Genomic DNA, 16,229 nt, shown 5'->3' with positions numbered 1-16,229 from the left:
TTTAAACATTTATATATTCATTTATTCGACGGATTGTGAAACTTCTGGCTCAAATGAAAATAGATAGGACATTATTCAGCATTAATGAATAATATCATAAACCAGTAATACGTATAATGACATACGTATGGCGGCATGAACAATTGTTTCACTTTGTGTTGACCCGCTGCCAGCCCTTTAAAGGTGGCGTGAGAGTGCGCAAATAAACTCTTACGTCACACGTACAAGAATTCCCCTCTACGTGGAGTGAGGCGTGTGGAGCCAGTCACGTATGGCTACGTAACGTAGGCAGCCTCATTCTGCGCCAATGGAAAAACAGGAAACGGGAAAGGGGCGGGGCGAAAGTCGGTTCCTGTGTTTTCCCGCCCTGTGCGTCACCGGCTGTCTGAGTGGTTGATCTCAGTTAGCCATGGGCGCTTACATCAGCTGGCGGCGGGTGCTTTGACAGGAAGGGTTTGGCATCTCTGGAGTCCAGGTCAGAAGGTTATTTTTTATTTAATTTTGTTGCATTTGGGGCATAATGTGGCTTCTCTCGTCTCAGTGTGTTGATACAGCCAAGCAACTCAGTCGCTAGAACAAGTTAGCCTAGCTAGTTAGCCAGCTTTAGCCCCGGCTGGCTAACTAGCAGGGGGTTGAAGACAAAACACGGCTTGGTTTTTGTGCGAATAGAAATGCTAGTTCCAGACTTTTGGTGAGCGATGTTGTACCTGTAAAGTAACCAGGTTGTTACCGGTTAATATCCCGAACCAGAGTACCCGATTACAAGAAATAAGGTCAATGCTTAATGCTTATCCAAAGTGAAAATATGTGACAGAGATAAAAAGTAAAAGCTAGCTGAAGCTGTACTTTAGCTGTGATTTCTTGTCCTAGCTCACATTCCTGGAACCCACCCCCCCTTCCCTCTTTCCGCGCACTAGCTTGTTATAACACATTTCGGGCAGGCCTGTGCACTGCTGCGTCTGACTGTGTTTGTATTCCTCCGGCTGGCAGATATGGTGAGGCACAGCGTGATGTCGGAGCTGCAAACCATCCAGCATCCTCTCCAGGTTTGATCCGCTTCCTTGCTCTTGTATACTGTCTCTAGTTTCACTTCCTGAAATGTGCTCCGGGATGTTGGGCTGACTGGAAGTAGTCGCTCGACCAAACTTTGTGGGTTAGTCCCCTTGAAAACGGCACAATTGTCCTGTCTCTGTTTTCATCAGCCCACACAGACTGGGTGTATGAAATAACGACAGAGCTTTGACCCTCGTAAAGCAACTAGAAATGTGTTTGGACGCTTCAGAAACTGATATGTGTAAATGTTTTTGTCAAGGTGGGCAGTGCTTAATTGGCATCATGAAACCATTCAGCCTGAGTTGGTGTATTATTCAATGTTTTTTTCCTGCGTTTTCTGCCCCACCACCACCTGATCTCCCCGGCTGCTCTCGCTCTTTCCCATCCCATCCCATCCCTGCCCGCCCGCCCTGCTTCTCTCTGTCACAGGGTAACCCCCTGGCCGTGGGCCAAGTCGGACAGAACTATGCCAGGATCCAGGACGGTGGGGACGTCCCCGATGTAGCGCCGCCTCTCTCGCAGGGTCCAGCAGGTATACACCGCATCATGTAACGCACAATACCCACGTCAAATGATTTACTAAGTGGCACGCGCGTTCTTCTGCAGAGATGGAGAAAAGTCAGCCGGTGAACATCCCGGATTTTGGCAAAAGGAGAAAGAAGAAAAGGACCAGAGCGACGGACAGCTTCACAGGCACGTTTGACGGTAACCAAGCTGAAATTGTCGTGGAAACGATGAAGTATTCGCCAAACAACAGAGGTCGTCTCCGTCGCTTGATCGACGTCAGCTCTAGTCACGCGCCGCCTTCTCTCACGCAGATCTCTACAAGCTGACAGACGAGGTGCTTGGCCAGGGGGCGTATGCTAAAGTCCAAGGATGTGTGAGCCTACAGAACGGACAGGAGTTTGCTGTGAAAGTGAGTAATGCGTATTTCTTTGTTTTTAAGTGAAAGTATATTTATTTTTATTTGGACAACCACGCATGCTTTGTGTGACGTCTCGTGCAGATCATCGAAAAGGCTGCCGGGCACAGCCGCAGCAGAGTATTCAGGGAAGTGGAGACTCTGTATCAGTGTCAAGGAAACAAGTGAGTGCTCGTAATCTATTCATAGCGTCACTAAAATACGCGCAAACGCAAATGATGAAAGTGGTGCCAATTAGCTCCACGTGTCTTTGTGCAGAAACATTTTGGAACTGATCCAGTTCTTTGAAGATAGCTCATACTTTTACCTGGTCTTTGAAAAGCTGCGTGGAGGTAAGCTACTGTTGTCTCCCTATGGACCTACACTGCTTTGTAAAAGTATTCACACCCCTTAAACTTTGAACCGTTACAATCCACACAAAAACCCGATGGAATGTTGTGTGTTGAACCACCAGAACAAAGTAGGTGATTGTGAAATTGGAAAATTTAAAATCTCAAAAATAGATTTGAAAGGTTCGGCATGCAGTTATATTTTTATCCACACACCACCCAACCTTTCACTAAAGTTACAGCTTTAAGTCCTTTGTGGCAGATTTCTTATCAGTAGCGTCTCTGGCATGATAAGTTAAGTGGGGCACAAAAACTCAACACCTATTAGCTGCGACTATTATTTGTGATGCATACAACCTGATTTAAATTAAACAGATAAATTAGCATAAACCAACCATTTTATATAAGCTAAATGTAATTTATTTTTATACATAAAATTACAGATAAAGGTTCCTAATGTTCATATATTGAACAGAAATGATTTGCATCAATCCTTCAATGAGCCAGCAAGACCAACCAACACTGTATGGCTGCACACTATCTGGCAGAATGTAAACGCAACGTGTGCAATTCCAATATTTTGATTGGACGATCCAAGCTTGGGGCCAGAGGATTTGTGCCCCACGGCTGTCTACTGAGAGCGTGTTGGGCATGCGCACTACGATTTCAGATATAAATTATTTGAGCAAACCTCGGGGGCCGGCCCTAATATCAAGGCGCCTCAGGAGGACTTAGCCTAGTGAGCTTTTCAGTTTTCTGGCAGACTTAGGCTACGTTCAGCCTGAAGTGACCCAATTCCGATTTTTTTTTTTTTTTTTTTTTTTGGCCATATGTGACCTGGATCTGATCTTTTCACGACAGTCTGAACAACACAGATCGTTTTTTTTTTGTTTTTTTTCAAATGTGACCCAGGCCACTTGGATATATGGTCCTAATTCCGATACGAGATCACATACAAGTCGCATATATCTGTAAATGTGAACGACCACGCAAAAAAAATCAGATTTAAAAAAAAAAACAACTGAATTGAGCATGAAGGCCTGCAGTGTGAACGTAGCCTTAGATATATAGACACAAATGTTTATAGCAGTTTTATTTGTAAGGGAATCAGTCTTTTTTACAATATTGCTCTATAAAGAACGATCCTGATGATTATTGTGAACATAGAGCTCCACAGCGACATCTCGTGGGTTAGGCCCCACTGGCCCCAAATGCAGAGACGCCACAGTTTCTGATAGCTTTGCATACCTGGAGATGGAAATGATTCTTTGTAAAACTAGTCCAAGCTCAGTCGGCTTGTATCGAAAGCATTTTCTAACATACGTTTTCAAGTCTTGCCAGACAGGTATGGACTTTGGCTAGGTTAATGTAAGACCTGCTGTGATCTAAACCAATCTACTGTAGTCTTGGCTGGGTCTTTAGGGTTGTTTCTACTGCAGGACAGTAAACCACTGCTTAGAAATCCAGTTTCAAAGTTTGTTTTGTTGCTTTTAACAGGCTTTCCTCCAGGTTTCAGCTGCATTAGCTCCACCTGCCGATATGTGCATTATTATCTGCTTTAATTCATAACCTCCTGGCCCAGTTTGATGGTTTGTGTGCACTGTGTTCTCTTCCCATTTTGGAGGATGATGGATTGAACAGTGCTCACTTCTGATCTCCAAAGCTTTAGATATTGTTTTATAATCTGTCCCTGCTTCCAAACGTCGCCACAACTTTCTCCCTGACCCGTCGGCTGTGTTCCTCGAGCTTCATGCTGCTGTTTGTTCTCTAACCAACCTGAGAGGCTGCCACAAATAAGCTGAATCTGTACTTCTATAGTAAACTTTGTTTTATGTGTAAATTAGGGATATCAGGGCCTGGTAAAGAAACGTGGCACAAAACTAATTTGTAAAACAGTTTTTATTAAACTGTAAAACCTTTTTCAACATGTTAAAAGGAACGTGAAAACTTTTTCAAGATGCTGTAAACTGAGATGGAAGTAATCCTGGTCTCTTCCCGCAGGCTCCATTCTTACACACATCCAGAACCAGAAGCACTTTAATGAACTGGAGGCCAGTAAGGTGGTCCGGGACATTGCCCAGGCTTTGGGCTTCCTCCACACAAAGGGTATAGATCCAAACAGCTGAGATGCCAGTATCTACCACGAGAAGGATAGGTTTTGTTTTGACATGTTTTTTTTTTGCAGGCATCGCCCATAGAGACCTCAAGCTGGAGAACATCCTCTGTGAATACACCGACCGGGTAAGTGTGGTTTTTAAGCTTAAAGACACTAATCTCTGCGGACATTTGCCACGGCGGTAATAAAGGCCTCCTTCCCCGTTCTGTCTCCTCTCAGGTGTCGCCAGTAAAGATCTGCGACTTTGATCTGGGAAGCGGAGTGAAGCTGAGCAGTGCCTGTACCCCGATAACCACTCCGGAGCTCACCACACCGGTACAGGCTCCTCTAACGTTTCACCCAAGCCTCTGATCTCCAGCCCAGACGTGGCTTTTTAACAACACTCTGTCTTTTCCCCCCCCTCTCAGTGCGGCTCAGCGGAGTACATGGCCCCGGAGGTAGTGGAGGCGTTCACCGACGAGGCCTCCTTCTACGACAAACGCTGTGACCTTTGGAGCCTCGGCGTCATCCTCTACATCCTGCTGAGTGGCAGCCCCCCCTTCACAGGCCACTGTGGCACCGACTGCGGGTGGGACCGGGGAGAAGCATGCAGAGCGTGCCAGGTATGCTCTCCTACTAGTTTGCCTGTTGATAACGGCACAACGTCAGAGTTTATTCCTTGTGTCAGTCCAGCTTCACCGTTCCAGCTCATAAAGTCCTCAGGCCTGTGGTCTGAGGACTTTATGGATGAGCGAGAACAAAGCTGAGGTTTTCCTCCCAGCAGGACAAAAACATACAGCTAAGGCTGCGGGTTAGGTCAAAGCATGTTCACGAATGGCCTAGTCAAAGCCCAGAACTAAAAACCGTTAAGAATCTGTTGAGATGGTTGAAAATTGTTTTTCCCAGTTATTGTCCTCCAGTCTGACAGTGCTGGAACGTTAGGAACAAATGATTGGGGTTATAATGGGATAAAACGTTATAGTCTATATGTTTAACTCAAAACGAGGTAAATGACGTCTACTAGAGGTTATGATTTGGCAAAGGGAATGATTTTGTTTACCGAATTTGTCGTTTTTTTTTAATATAAAATCCAGGGTGATCAGATTCATGCAGCAGATTTCCACTATTCAGCTGGGGTCTAAATCTCCAAAAGCCTGATGAAATTTAGTAACAATTGCTTATTGCTTATTTTGCTTTTTTTTTTTTTTTTTTTTTTGTTACAAGCAATAAAATAGCAGCTATAATTAAGGGGAAAAACCCTAATAGTTCTTCAGGTGGTTTGTGTCATTTTGCATTTTACAAGAAGAATCTGGTCTTTGTTTCCACATGTTTTGTATCACAGGTCAATGTTCAAATGTAACATTCTCAACTTTAATTGTACGAATAAAATAGATTTGTCAGTATTATTTGTTTTTCGGTTCAGTAAACTATAAAAAAACAAACAGATTTCATTATATTAAAACTTTATTCTGCAGTTTGAGCTGAAAGTATTTGGTAAAGTGGGATTGGGGAGCTGGTTTTCTTAAGGACAGAAGTACGTCTGTGATAAAGGAGATACTTGGACCTATTGATTAACTGGCTGGTCTCTTCTAAAAGCCAGTAAAAAAAAACATATTTTTTTAAAAATCTACTTTTTAATAAGTCGTCTTGTTATGCATTGCTGGCTCTTGTATATGCATCAAAATTTGCAATTAGCAAGTTTTACTTACCACCAGGGCAGAGATGCAGGATTACACAGTTTAATAAGGTTAAAGTGAGAAATGCACCGTAAAGTGTCATCGCCTGAGCTTCTTCAGTCGTGTGCTTTTGATTTCTGTCTGTAAACACTAGTGCAGTGATGCAGAAAGCCAAGCAAACCCTGATCGTGCCGTTTTTGTCCCCTCAGAGTCACCTGTTTGAGAGCATCCAGGAGGGCAAGTACGAGTTTCCCGACAAGGACTGGGCCCACATCACAGATGGAGCCAAGGATCTCATTTCCAAGCTGCTGGTGCGGGACTCCACCCTGCGCCTCAGCGCTGCTCAGGTCCTGCAGCACCCTTGGGTGCAGGGGGTCGGTATTGTTCACGCGTGCGCACGTTCAGCACGAGTGTTATTTTATTTGGATCACGTGAGCCAGTTGTTCTGATCTCTCCACGCAGAACGCACCAGAGAGAGGTCTTCCAACTCCTCGTGTCCTGCAGAGGTTTGCTCCGCCGCTCTCTGTGACGCTTTGAAACAGCACGGCGCGAGCGCTCGTTTAAAAAAACCGCCGTCTTCTCCCTCTTAGGAACAGCAGCACCAAAGACCTGACCCAGTTCGCGGCAGAAGCCATCGCCTTTAACCGGCAGCTCTCCCAGCACGACGAGCAGCAGGAGGACTCCGGGGTCGTCGTCTGCTCCATGAGGCTCTCCCCTCCGTCCAACTCCAGGCTGGCGCGCAGACGGGCGCAGGCCAACGCCACGCGCAGCCGGGACTTCTCCCCCGTTTCCGACGACCTCGCAGCCTGAAATGCCGGCATGACCGGCCCCCCTTTTCGTCTTCTCTCTCTCTCTCAACTAGTTTCAGATTTTTTATTATTTTTAATATTATTTTTATTGTTTTGCACAGGGAGTCTTACAGGAACGCCCGCTCGGTCTCAAAGGTTAACTCTTTGCGGTGTTAAAGCCGCTCTCCATGGTCCATAATCTTATCGCGAGCGCCAGAGCGACGGTTAATCCTCCAGCTCCGACTCTTTTTTTTTTTTTTTTTTTTTTTTTAAGCTGCCTAGGTTTTAAACGTCCTCACGAGAGAGATGAGTTTTTAGCTTTTTTTAAAAGGCGTTTCTTAAACGTTGCAGGTTTATTTCTAGGTATTCGTCAACCAAAACACAAATAAAACAGACTTCTATTATCGCCAGCGGTTAACATTCAAGCGCATATCATTATCAAAACAGCATTTTAGAGGTGCAAGCCTTTTGATGTCGTTTTTTTTTTTTTTTGCAGGTTTTATTTATGGTTTTCCAGCTGTGAATTAGTCAGTGTTGCGTTTTAAAAGCTGGGGGCATTGTTTTTTTTGCTTTTTTTAAAGCTCACACGTGGATGTGATCGGATGTTTGTATTTATATTTGAAAGATAGAAATTGAGGATTCTTGGAGGGAACTGGACCTTTTCTTTATATTTCATGTTAAAGCAAAGACTTAAGGATCTATTTACTGCAACACAAGCTACCTGTAGCACTGATGTACTTTAAAGTAAATTCAGCTTAAGTGAATGAAATAGAAGCCCGTTCCTGTCACTTTAAAGAAAAACACCCATGATCACTATTTATTTATTTATGAGACTTAAAGGTATTATGAGATGAGAGGTTATAATTATGAGACGGTTAAATATAATTAGGACTATTTTAAAATATTTCAAAAGCAAATTAATTAGATATGCATATACTATTATGGGATAAAAGGTATATTTTTATATAGAGTTTTAGTTTCCATAACAAGATTTTAGTCATTTTATTTGGTGTTATGAATGCTGTCCTACTGAAACACTAACTTATTGTTTTCTAAGCGTATTATTCCTCAAGATACAATTTTAAGTTAATTTATAATACACCCTACCTCAGAACTTATAAAATCTTAAGTAAATACATATGACTGTACTTTTATCATAAATATAACCTCTTATCCTGATGAAGTGGAACCAAAGTTGTTTTTGTGCACAACGTTACAGATTAAAGCTGATTGTGATTCTAACTTATTGCGTAAAAACCTTTAAACTCAAAAACGGAACAGAACACATTTTATTTTTATTTTGAAATTCATAGATGTGACCGAATACGACACATTCTGTGATGTTTTCTTTTCAGCCGCAGCAACGGGCTCCTATGGTATGAGAGGGGTATCAAAAATGGATTTAAAGCATTAATTTTACTCCTCAACCTGAGTTTGGGGTCTAATGTATTATATTTTTAGGGATGACAAAAACACTCAAAAAAAGGTTTTTGTTTTTTGCTCTTAAAAATTGTGACACCACAACAAGAATAGAAGCTTGTGGATTAGTTTGTTGTCTTGGTAGTGATATTTATGAGTGTTTTTAGTCTGGTTGACTTGAGCTGTGATTCTTGCCTTCAAAGTTGTATCTAGTTTCGAAAGTCAGCGGCGTTTATTTTCACGTTAGATTTGATAGCAAGAAGAATAAGAAAAAAATGTCTTTAAAGTAACCGAAGGGATTTATTTTTCTAAGCGTGTTTTGTTTGGATTTGTGTCCGGTAAATGTGAACGTGGAGAAAGCGGGATGGAGCGAGCTACAGGCAGCCTCCTGGAACCCGTCGTTATCTTTGCTGTTTGTTTTTATTTCATGACTCCATCTCTGCTTGGATTGCGGTGAACTTCTTTTAACCCCTTTAAGTTTCACGCGGTACCCTCGCGCTGTTGCCATGGTCACCCCATCTCTCCAGCAACCGATGGGCTTCCATGGCGGAGCAGGAGTTGAGAGATTTGCCCAGAGACGACATCAGGAAACAATTACTTGCTATGTTAAAACCCTCTCGGAACCTGCCCCCCCCCCCCCCCCCCCCCCTCTCCCTCCTTCATGTCGGCTTGTAATGCCATCAAATGAGAAGCAGTAATGGGTGCACAATTAAGCTTTGACGTGGAGCCTGATGAGCGATGCTCTGGTGCACGGAGCAGATTTCCACTGGGATGTTGTGTTCTCAATAAAAACATTGAAATATCACCTGTTGTCTACTTTGTGGTGGCTCGTTATGAACAGTTGAAGTCTAGGTGCCCGCTCTGGTTCGGGGGACTTCTCCTATCGTCGGTTATTTATTTATTTTATTTTATTATTTTCCGAGGCTCTTTATGGCAGCCGAAGGCCGAAAGGAGTGGGAGGAGATGTAAAGAATGATTATTTAGTGCATAAAAGAAGCCGCGGCTTCATCTGAAATAGTTTATCGTTTTCAGGTTTTATATGAAGGCTCGAGGCAAACATGATTTCAGTTTCTGTGCAGCAACTTTGTACCTTTTTAACAGCATTAAATAAACCAAAACATTTTATTTGCAGTGATTATATTTAATAGGTTAAAAAGTAGCGACCCCTCGCTCCGCCATCTTTTATCAAGGGTTCCTCTCACTGATCTCTATTATACACTGGAGTGCTAATAGCCCGCTGTTAGAACGGGTCGCTTTGAAGCCACCAGCCGCCATATTGGTACTCCCTATTTTCCTCCAGTAAGGGAATACGTGCGCTACAGCATCGATTAACGAGGATTTTCTCATGTTCATGGGGGGGCTTAAAACTTTGAAAATGTCAAATGCCATACACTTTTATGTTATGTACAAAAACTATCAAGTATTGAGAAAGTCATGTGTTGAAATATTTTGCATTTTATTTATTAAAAAAAAAATATATATATAATATTTATAAATATATAAATAATATAAAAAAACATATATTTACATGTATATGTATGTATAAATATATACATACACACACACACACACACACACACACACACATATATATATATATATATATATATATATATATATATATATATATATATATATATATATATATATATATATATATTTAATATGAATTACATGTAATTCAGCACCTAATTTCCTAGTAGTTCATAGTGTTAGTACATCCACTGACTGTAAAATTACCTGTGAAACGTTTTCACACAGCCAGAAAACTGCTTCAGTTTTTCGGCAAAATCAGCACTCCAGTGTATTATATAGCTCAGTGGTTCCTCTCATCAGAGACAGCTGGTTTGATTGGACTTTGTTTGAACCGACTCCTCAGCGCCCCCCGGCGGTGAGTGTCGGAGCAGCGCAGCAGCGGCTCTCTGCTGTTCACCTGCTCGGAGGGAGAGATCTCATTCATCCCGCAGCTGCCGCTCAACAGGTTGCAGAGACAAAGCGCTGCAGGACGCACCCAGCAGGACCACCGGGTTCGGTGACAGGTATCTGGCGCAGAATGGGCTCGTAAGGATGCTGCTGAAATGGACTTTTGATCGTTTTTTATCCTTTTTAGTTTTGCCTGTACAGAACTGTGTGTGTGTGTGTGTGTGTGTGTGTGTGTTTCAAATTGAATTAAAAAAATGCTTTTATTTTTATTATGCTTTTAGAAAAGAAATGAAATGTGTTTCCAAAGAGTTGTAGGCGGTGACGGCCGTGCGCAGGAAGGGTTTCTCCTGTAGCCGTCTGTCTCACAGCGGCTGTGAAGGAGCATCTGACCGAAGACACTTTATGTAAGGAACTATTGTGATTGTGATGTTGGTGACACCTTTGCTTAGAGCTGCTCAAACATGGCCAACAGAAGAGAAATGAGGCAGAAAGTTCATTCAGATTTTTCTTTTTCTAAAACATATCCTCTCCGTCCGCAGCGATGAAGTGTTTCGTCTGATCCGGTTGAGTCATGGCGTTGCCTGAGAAAAGATCCTCCGCTCCCGGCAGGACCCCTGAGCAGCGCAGCGCGCGGCACCAGAGCCTGCCCTCCCCGGCCCTGTGCTGCGCCTGCGGCCTGTGCATCATGCTGGCTGGCATCAACATCACCCTGGTGGGGGCCTTTGCCTTCGACACCTTCAGCCTGGCGGCCAACCCCCCCATCATCATCGGGCCCCTCCTCCTGCTCTTGGCTCTGGGCTTCTTCGTGGCCTGCTGCGTGGCCAGCAGGAGGCCGCCGTCCCACGCGGCCCGCAAGGCCCGGGGAGGCGAGAAGTGGGGGCTGATGCGGATGGGGGCCGCCGCTTTCGAGATGGAGATGAGCGAGCACACCCTCCAGGACACGACCGCCGTCCAGCTCAGCCCCACGAACTCGCCCAGCTCCTCTCACAAGTCCACGTCCAACCAGGGGGACGGCGCTGGGCCTGCCGACGCCAGGGAGCTGCAGCCGTCAGAGCCGAGCGACACGGGCGCCGCGGGGGATAAAAGGAGCGTGACCTCCGAGAGGAAGCAGAGCGCTTCCGCTCAGCTGCTAGCTGACCAGAACACGTTCTCCTCCACGTAGAACGGACCTTACCTGACTCCGCCAGATAGATTTGCTCCGCATATCCATCTGGAAACCTTCCGTTGAAGTAATTTTGGGAAGGGGCGAAAATACTGGTTAGCTGATTGGCCTATGTTGGTGATAGACGGGCCAAATAAACCAATCAGATTCGTCGTCGCTCGTAACAGAGCGACGACGAAAACACAACCACAAGCCAAGCTACTCTTGCTGCTGCAGGTAAAGGCTCGTTAGCTCAGCAGAGAAATACTCTGTAATTCCGATAAAACTTGCTCGATAGCCGCGCTAACGCTAGTTTCATCGACTGAAGCCGCCATGTTCTTTAGACTGAACTGTCGCTTCTCGTTGCGTCACACCTCAACCTGCCTCAAAGCCAACGCTGATTGGACGTTTGTTTGGTGAACGGCTCCAAATTTTCTTTAACGGAAAGTAGCCAGACTGATCTGCGAGTGAAACCTTGAAAGCTCGCGAGATCAGGATGGTCTCACGAGGCTAGAACGGACCGGCCTCTGCTGGAATGGACGACAGGTCACCTCTCCACAGGACGGACGCGTCTGATATAGGCCTCAGGGGACTCGCCGGCCTTTTTAAATACGTGACAAAGTGGATGTTATGGTGTGGTGGCGTAGAAAAACAACGTTGTCTATCAGAGATGCATCGATTAGAAAGCCCTTCCTGGTTGAGGTACGAGTGGCTGGGTTGCAAACTTTCTCCAGTTCTGATTCTGAAAAAATTTTGTGGAGGTTCCTTTATAAAGATGGTAGATTTTAATGTAGCAAAAAAAAAAAAAAGGATTATCATCATTGATGCATCATATTTGTTGCTGACCGTTCTCTAATTATTTTTTTGTTTATCAAACTGAAAAAGGCCATTTATAGACTGAAAATATCTGGAGTTCTCAGTTTTAATGCATTTAATGAATATGTTTGTATTCATTTAGTCAAAGTAAAACTGGGATTTTAGTCTCTGGCCGATCAACTGATGCATCACTGATACATTTTCTTTTGTTTCTGACTTTCTAGAAACGCCACCGTGTGTTTTCTCCTGCTTTCTGGTGCTGCCGTTGTGTGTGTGTTTGCCTTCAAGGCTATGGCGCTGCAGACCGAAGCGCGTCGTGCAGTTCTCGTGATTACTCATTGTGTTTGCAGGATATTGTTATGTGTTTATTGCTGCGCTCCAGGATGGACCTCATCCTGACCCTTTTTTTTTTTCCCTGTGGAAAAAAAAAAAAACGCTTGTATGGGTAGATCATTTCTTATTTGTGTTGGGCAGGTTGACTGCTGTTTGCGATGGTGCACTAAATGTGAGGACTGAGGGTAATGCGTGTCCGGCCGAGATAAAGACCACTCTGTAAGCCTTGCTGACACAGTTTAGGCCTGTGTAACTTGTCGTGTGAGGTGGCTCAAGCTTCAGACTGTGTTGAAAACTGATATTTATTTCCCTTCTGCAGCTGCTTTATACGTCCTGTGAAAGCAAACCTGAATAAAGAGGGCGTCTTCTGTGTCTGCTGTGTGACCTTAAGCGAGATCCCCGCCGTCGGTGGCCGTTATAAACGCCGGGGAGCCATAAAAAATGATGCCAGATTACATAAGGAAAGTCACTTGTTATCTGAGAGACACCAGCGGCGACCGTGCAAACAGTTCCCCTCTTAACGCGTTGCCCATCTCTTGGCATCAGGCCCGACAGCTGCGGGCGACGAGCGGAGCGCCATGTTTACTCATCATTACGACACGTGCTGTCCCCAAACACAGGAGGCCAAACTCTGTGATCCCTCCGGACAGTGCTTGCTCTGCCGCCTGCTGTTACTGGAGTCTTTTCTTCTTCTTTTTCTTTTTTTTTTTTTTTCTCTAAGTGCGTGTGAATCTGGGTGTATGAGTTGGCCACAGCCAGGGTTCTCCTAATCCGGAGGACTCAGAAATAAACCTCGTAGCGTTTGCACGAGGAGGATGACATGTCTTGACAACCTGAGGTGAGAGATGAGGTCATGCTGCTCTGAGAGGCGGCACAATGGGATTCATTCGGAGCAGAGTCGGCTTAAACTGCGCTGGTTGTCCTGCTGGCGTCTTAGCTAAATATCTAGGCGCGTCGAGGTAAATTGATTTATTTCAGTTCTTCCATTAGATAGTTACAAAATATTTTTTTTTTCCCGAAACTGTGGGTCGACTGAAACGTGTCTCCATTTATTGTACAATACGTGTGCTCTGTGTTTGTTTTGGGCTCCTGTTGCACAAAGCAGTTCATCAATGTTGGTTAGCAGAGGTGTTCAGGAAGCCCAGGTTTCTTTTAGAGCGGCCTTCAGCTTCCCTGATTTGCTGCTGCAAAGAAACCAGGTGAAGGACAACCACGTGCAAAGAGTCAGAGAACAACAACAACAGCAGCAGCTGCAGCAGCAGCAAGATCATGGAACAAAACTGTCAATACGAAAGGAGAGAACAACAAGGCGACACAGCTATTGTAATTTAAAAAATGTGTGTGTGTGTGTGTGTCTGTGGGTGAAACACGTAAAACATGGTGTAGGACTCACATGAATCGCGCTCATTGATGGGTGCAGAGGGCCACCGTGCCGCGAGGTTTCAGAAACACACAGAGACGACCCAGGAACCCAGCAGCCCCCCCCCCCCACCAAGAGGACAGCAGAGGAGAGTTCGGGGGCCCCAGCGCTGCTCCCCATGAGCCCAGAATGGCTGCAGGTGAGCGCAGCAGTGAGCAACGAGGAGAGGCAATGGATCAACACTGCAAAAACGGATCTAAAAGTAAGTAAAATGTTCTTAAAATTTGTGTTTTTGTCCTAGATTTGAGTAGGTAAATAAGATTATCTGCCAATGGAATGAGTATTTTTACCCCTGAAATAAGATAATTAGATATACTGCACTTGAAATAAGATGATGAAGATGAGTTGTTCCTATTTTAAGTGCATAAATCTTATTCTATTGGCAGATCATTACCTGCTCAAATCAAGGAAAAATGTACAAATTTTAGGAACATTTTACTTATTTTTTTTCTATTTTTGCAGTGAAGCCCCATACCCAACCCTGAACCAAAGTCAACCCTGTGCACCCAACCAGAGAAGTGGCCCCCAATGCCAGCTCCTGAGCCTGGACCCACTATGCTTCATGGCTCCCCAACCCCAGTCAACATCCAGGGAACCGCGGTGTGACTAGAACCAACTTCCACCCCTTGCACGAGGAGCCCCAATGTGACTAAAAGGAGCTCCACTGCTGGCAGACAGAGGAGCCCCTTCACACGTCTCCCCCAACTAGCGTCAGCCAAGTCTTATGTGAAACTGAGTTTAGCTTCTCCATGAAATACATCAGCAGAGGGGAGCTTGAAGTGCTATAAAACATCCTCCTCAAACCTTTCCGCAGTGGTCAGTGGCTGGTGTTTGGGTTTCTTTGCCTTTTCATCATCTCCCTGTTGTTAATGTTCTCCAAGGTGTTGCTATAGTAGCTGATTCCTTTGTGTTTAATTTCTAGGTTTATTGATTTCTGTTAGTTCTCCAATAGACTTTCCCCCTTGGCTCACTGGTTGTCATTGTCCATTGCTGGACTTTAGCTTTTCGCAGAAACGTACTCCATCGCTTGTTTGACTGCCTGTATCCCTGCCTTGATTCCTGGACCTTTTCCTGCGGTGTTACCCCGCAAGTTCTCCTCATTTTGCTATTAAAATGTTTCACTTCCACTAGTCTGCCATCTGCCGTCGGGTCCCTCACTAACCACCAAACATGACATTCACTGTCTTCTAAAAGCTACTCCTGGTGCTTGTGTACAATTTTCATCCAGATTTTTATTCCACTGAACTGGCCATTCATTAGCTGGGACACAACATTCTGTGAACCACTAACGTTGAGCAGCGATCTTTGCGCCTTACCTGAAGTACGTCAGTGACTGTCTGCTGGGCAATTGTCCAGTCAGCTGTCTTTTCTATGTATAAGCTATAACTCATTAAATTGTTTTTATGTTCTTTAGGCTGTAACGTGACAATCATAAAATCATCTTTCTTATGTTCTTATATTTCATGGATTTGATTTATTTATTTTGGTAAATTTGTAAAATTGCAACAAAAAAAATGTTAAGATGAAACAACGCTATAAACTAATAGTGTACTAACATTTTGATTTGTCTATCCTATTCAATCAAAAAAAATCTAGAGACTCAGCACTATTTTAAGCTATGGTTTTCTCAGAAACAATATTATGGGGTTTAGTATGTTCTGAGGCCTCAGTCCTCAACATCCTGGGTTTGAGTCCCTACTAGTGAACATTCGTCACATGTTTCCCCCTCTCTCTCAACCCTGTTTGCAGTCAAACAGAGGCCCCTAGTGCTAAAAAAAAGGATAAATAAATAAATAAAAATTAGTAACCCGGAAAATAAACCCCTCTATATAACAGAAATAGCCCTCAGGTGTTGCACAAGCAGCGAGGACAACCCTGCAGGATCACTTTCATAAAGAAAGTCTGCTGAATTTGGGAAATCTGGGACGGAGCTGATGATCTCTGTGGAAGTAATTGTTACCAAGGATCTATGTAAAAACTAGGACTCCCCCCCCCCCCCCCCCCCCGCCCCCCCGCCTCTTTATCATTCCTATAATTTTAAGTGTTTTGAACTATATCATAATACAATTCATAAGGCATCCCCAGCTTAATGATACTATTGATATTTCAATCTTAAAAACTCACACAGAAAGAAAAGGCAATTAAAATAATTTTATTGATACAATATTTTAAGAGTTTGGCGCTCAGACCTCGGCAGGAAACATTAACGCTGAATTATACTTCAATATGCATAAGCAGGCGTATGAGACTAGGGATATTTCCCCCCAAGCTTGAAATTGGTGGTGGAGTGGAGATAAACTAAGTTTTGTTCAGT

General features: G+C 44.1%; 2 protein-coding genes across 6 annotated transcripts; both read left to right on the top strand.

Moving 5' to 3' along the window:
• Positions 1–359: 359 nt before the first annotated feature.
• On the top strand, positions 360–9,087 carry mknk1 (MAPK interacting serine/threonine kinase 1). 2 transcript variants are annotated; one of them, XM_036141298.1, is made up of 14 exons: positions 360–475; positions 991–1,046; positions 1,483–1,585; positions 1,660–1,746; positions 1,872–1,969; positions 2,060–2,139; positions 2,234–2,307; positions 4,306–4,410; positions 4,490–4,545; positions 4,640–4,735; positions 4,828–5,022; positions 6,285–6,449; positions 6,538–6,581; positions 6,666–9,087. In XM_036141298.1, exons 2-14 carry the CDS (start codon positions 993–995, stop codon positions 6,883–6,885), a joined length of 1,377 nt encoding a protein of 458 aa, XP_035997191.1. In that variant the 5' UTR covers positions 360–475; positions 991–992; the 3' UTR covers positions 6,886–9,087. The 2 variants fall into 2 exon arrangements, with proteins under 2 accessions (XP_035997191.1, XP_035997190.1); XM_036141297.1 differs by having other exon boundaries at positions 1,660–1,758.
• A 973-nt stretch (positions 9,088–10,060) lies between these two features.
• On the top strand, positions 10,061–12,861 carry LOC118564172 (transmembrane protein 275-like). Of its 4 annotated transcripts, none has more exons than XM_036141293.1 (3): positions 10,061–10,609; positions 10,745–11,364; positions 11,858–12,861. In XM_036141293.1, exons 2-3 carry the CDS (start codon positions 10,777–10,779, stop codon positions 11,858–11,860), a joined length of 591 nt encoding a protein of 196 aa, XP_035997186.1. In that variant the 5' UTR covers positions 10,061–10,609; positions 10,745–10,776; the 3' UTR covers positions 11,861–12,861. The 4 variants fall into 4 exon arrangements, with proteins under 4 accessions (XP_035997186.1, XP_035997188.1, XP_035997189.1 ...); XM_036141295.1 differs by lacking the exon at positions 11,858–12,861 and having other exon boundaries at positions 10,061–10,321; positions 10,513–10,609; positions 10,745–11,369; XM_036141296.1 differs by lacking the exon at positions 11,858–12,861 and having other exon boundaries at positions 10,061–10,321; positions 10,487–10,609; positions 10,745–11,369.
• Positions 12,862–16,229: the final 3,368 nt, after the last annotated feature.

This window comes from Fundulus heteroclitus, chromosome 9 (genome assembly GCF_011125445.2).
Source record: "Fundulus heteroclitus isolate FHET01 chromosome 9, MU-UCD_Fhet_4.1, whole genome shotgun sequence".
In the NCBI taxonomy this organism is placed as follows: Eukaryota; Metazoa; Chordata; class Actinopteri; order Cyprinodontiformes; family Fundulidae; genus Fundulus; species Fundulus heteroclitus.
Note: the sequence above shows the minus strand (reverse complement) of the source record. Positions and strands in the feature narration are given on the sequence as shown.

Coding starts and splice junctions, on each gene's coding strand:
- LOC118564172 (XM_036141293.1), top strand. CDS start 10,777: ATGGCGTTGCCTGAGAAAAGATCCTCCGCTCCCGGCAGGACCCCTGAG.
- mknk1 (XM_036141297.1), top strand. CDS start 993: ATGGTGAGGCACAGCGTGATGTCGGAGCTGCAAACCATCCAGCATCCT. Junction 1,759..1,871: donor CTTCACAGGCACGTTTGACG/GTAACCAAGCTG, acceptor TCTCTCACGCAG/ATCTCTACAAGCTGACAGAC. Junction 6,450..6,537: donor AGCACCCTTGGGTGCAGGGG/GTCGGTATTGTT, acceptor CTCTCCACGCAG/AACGCACCAGAGAGAGGTCT.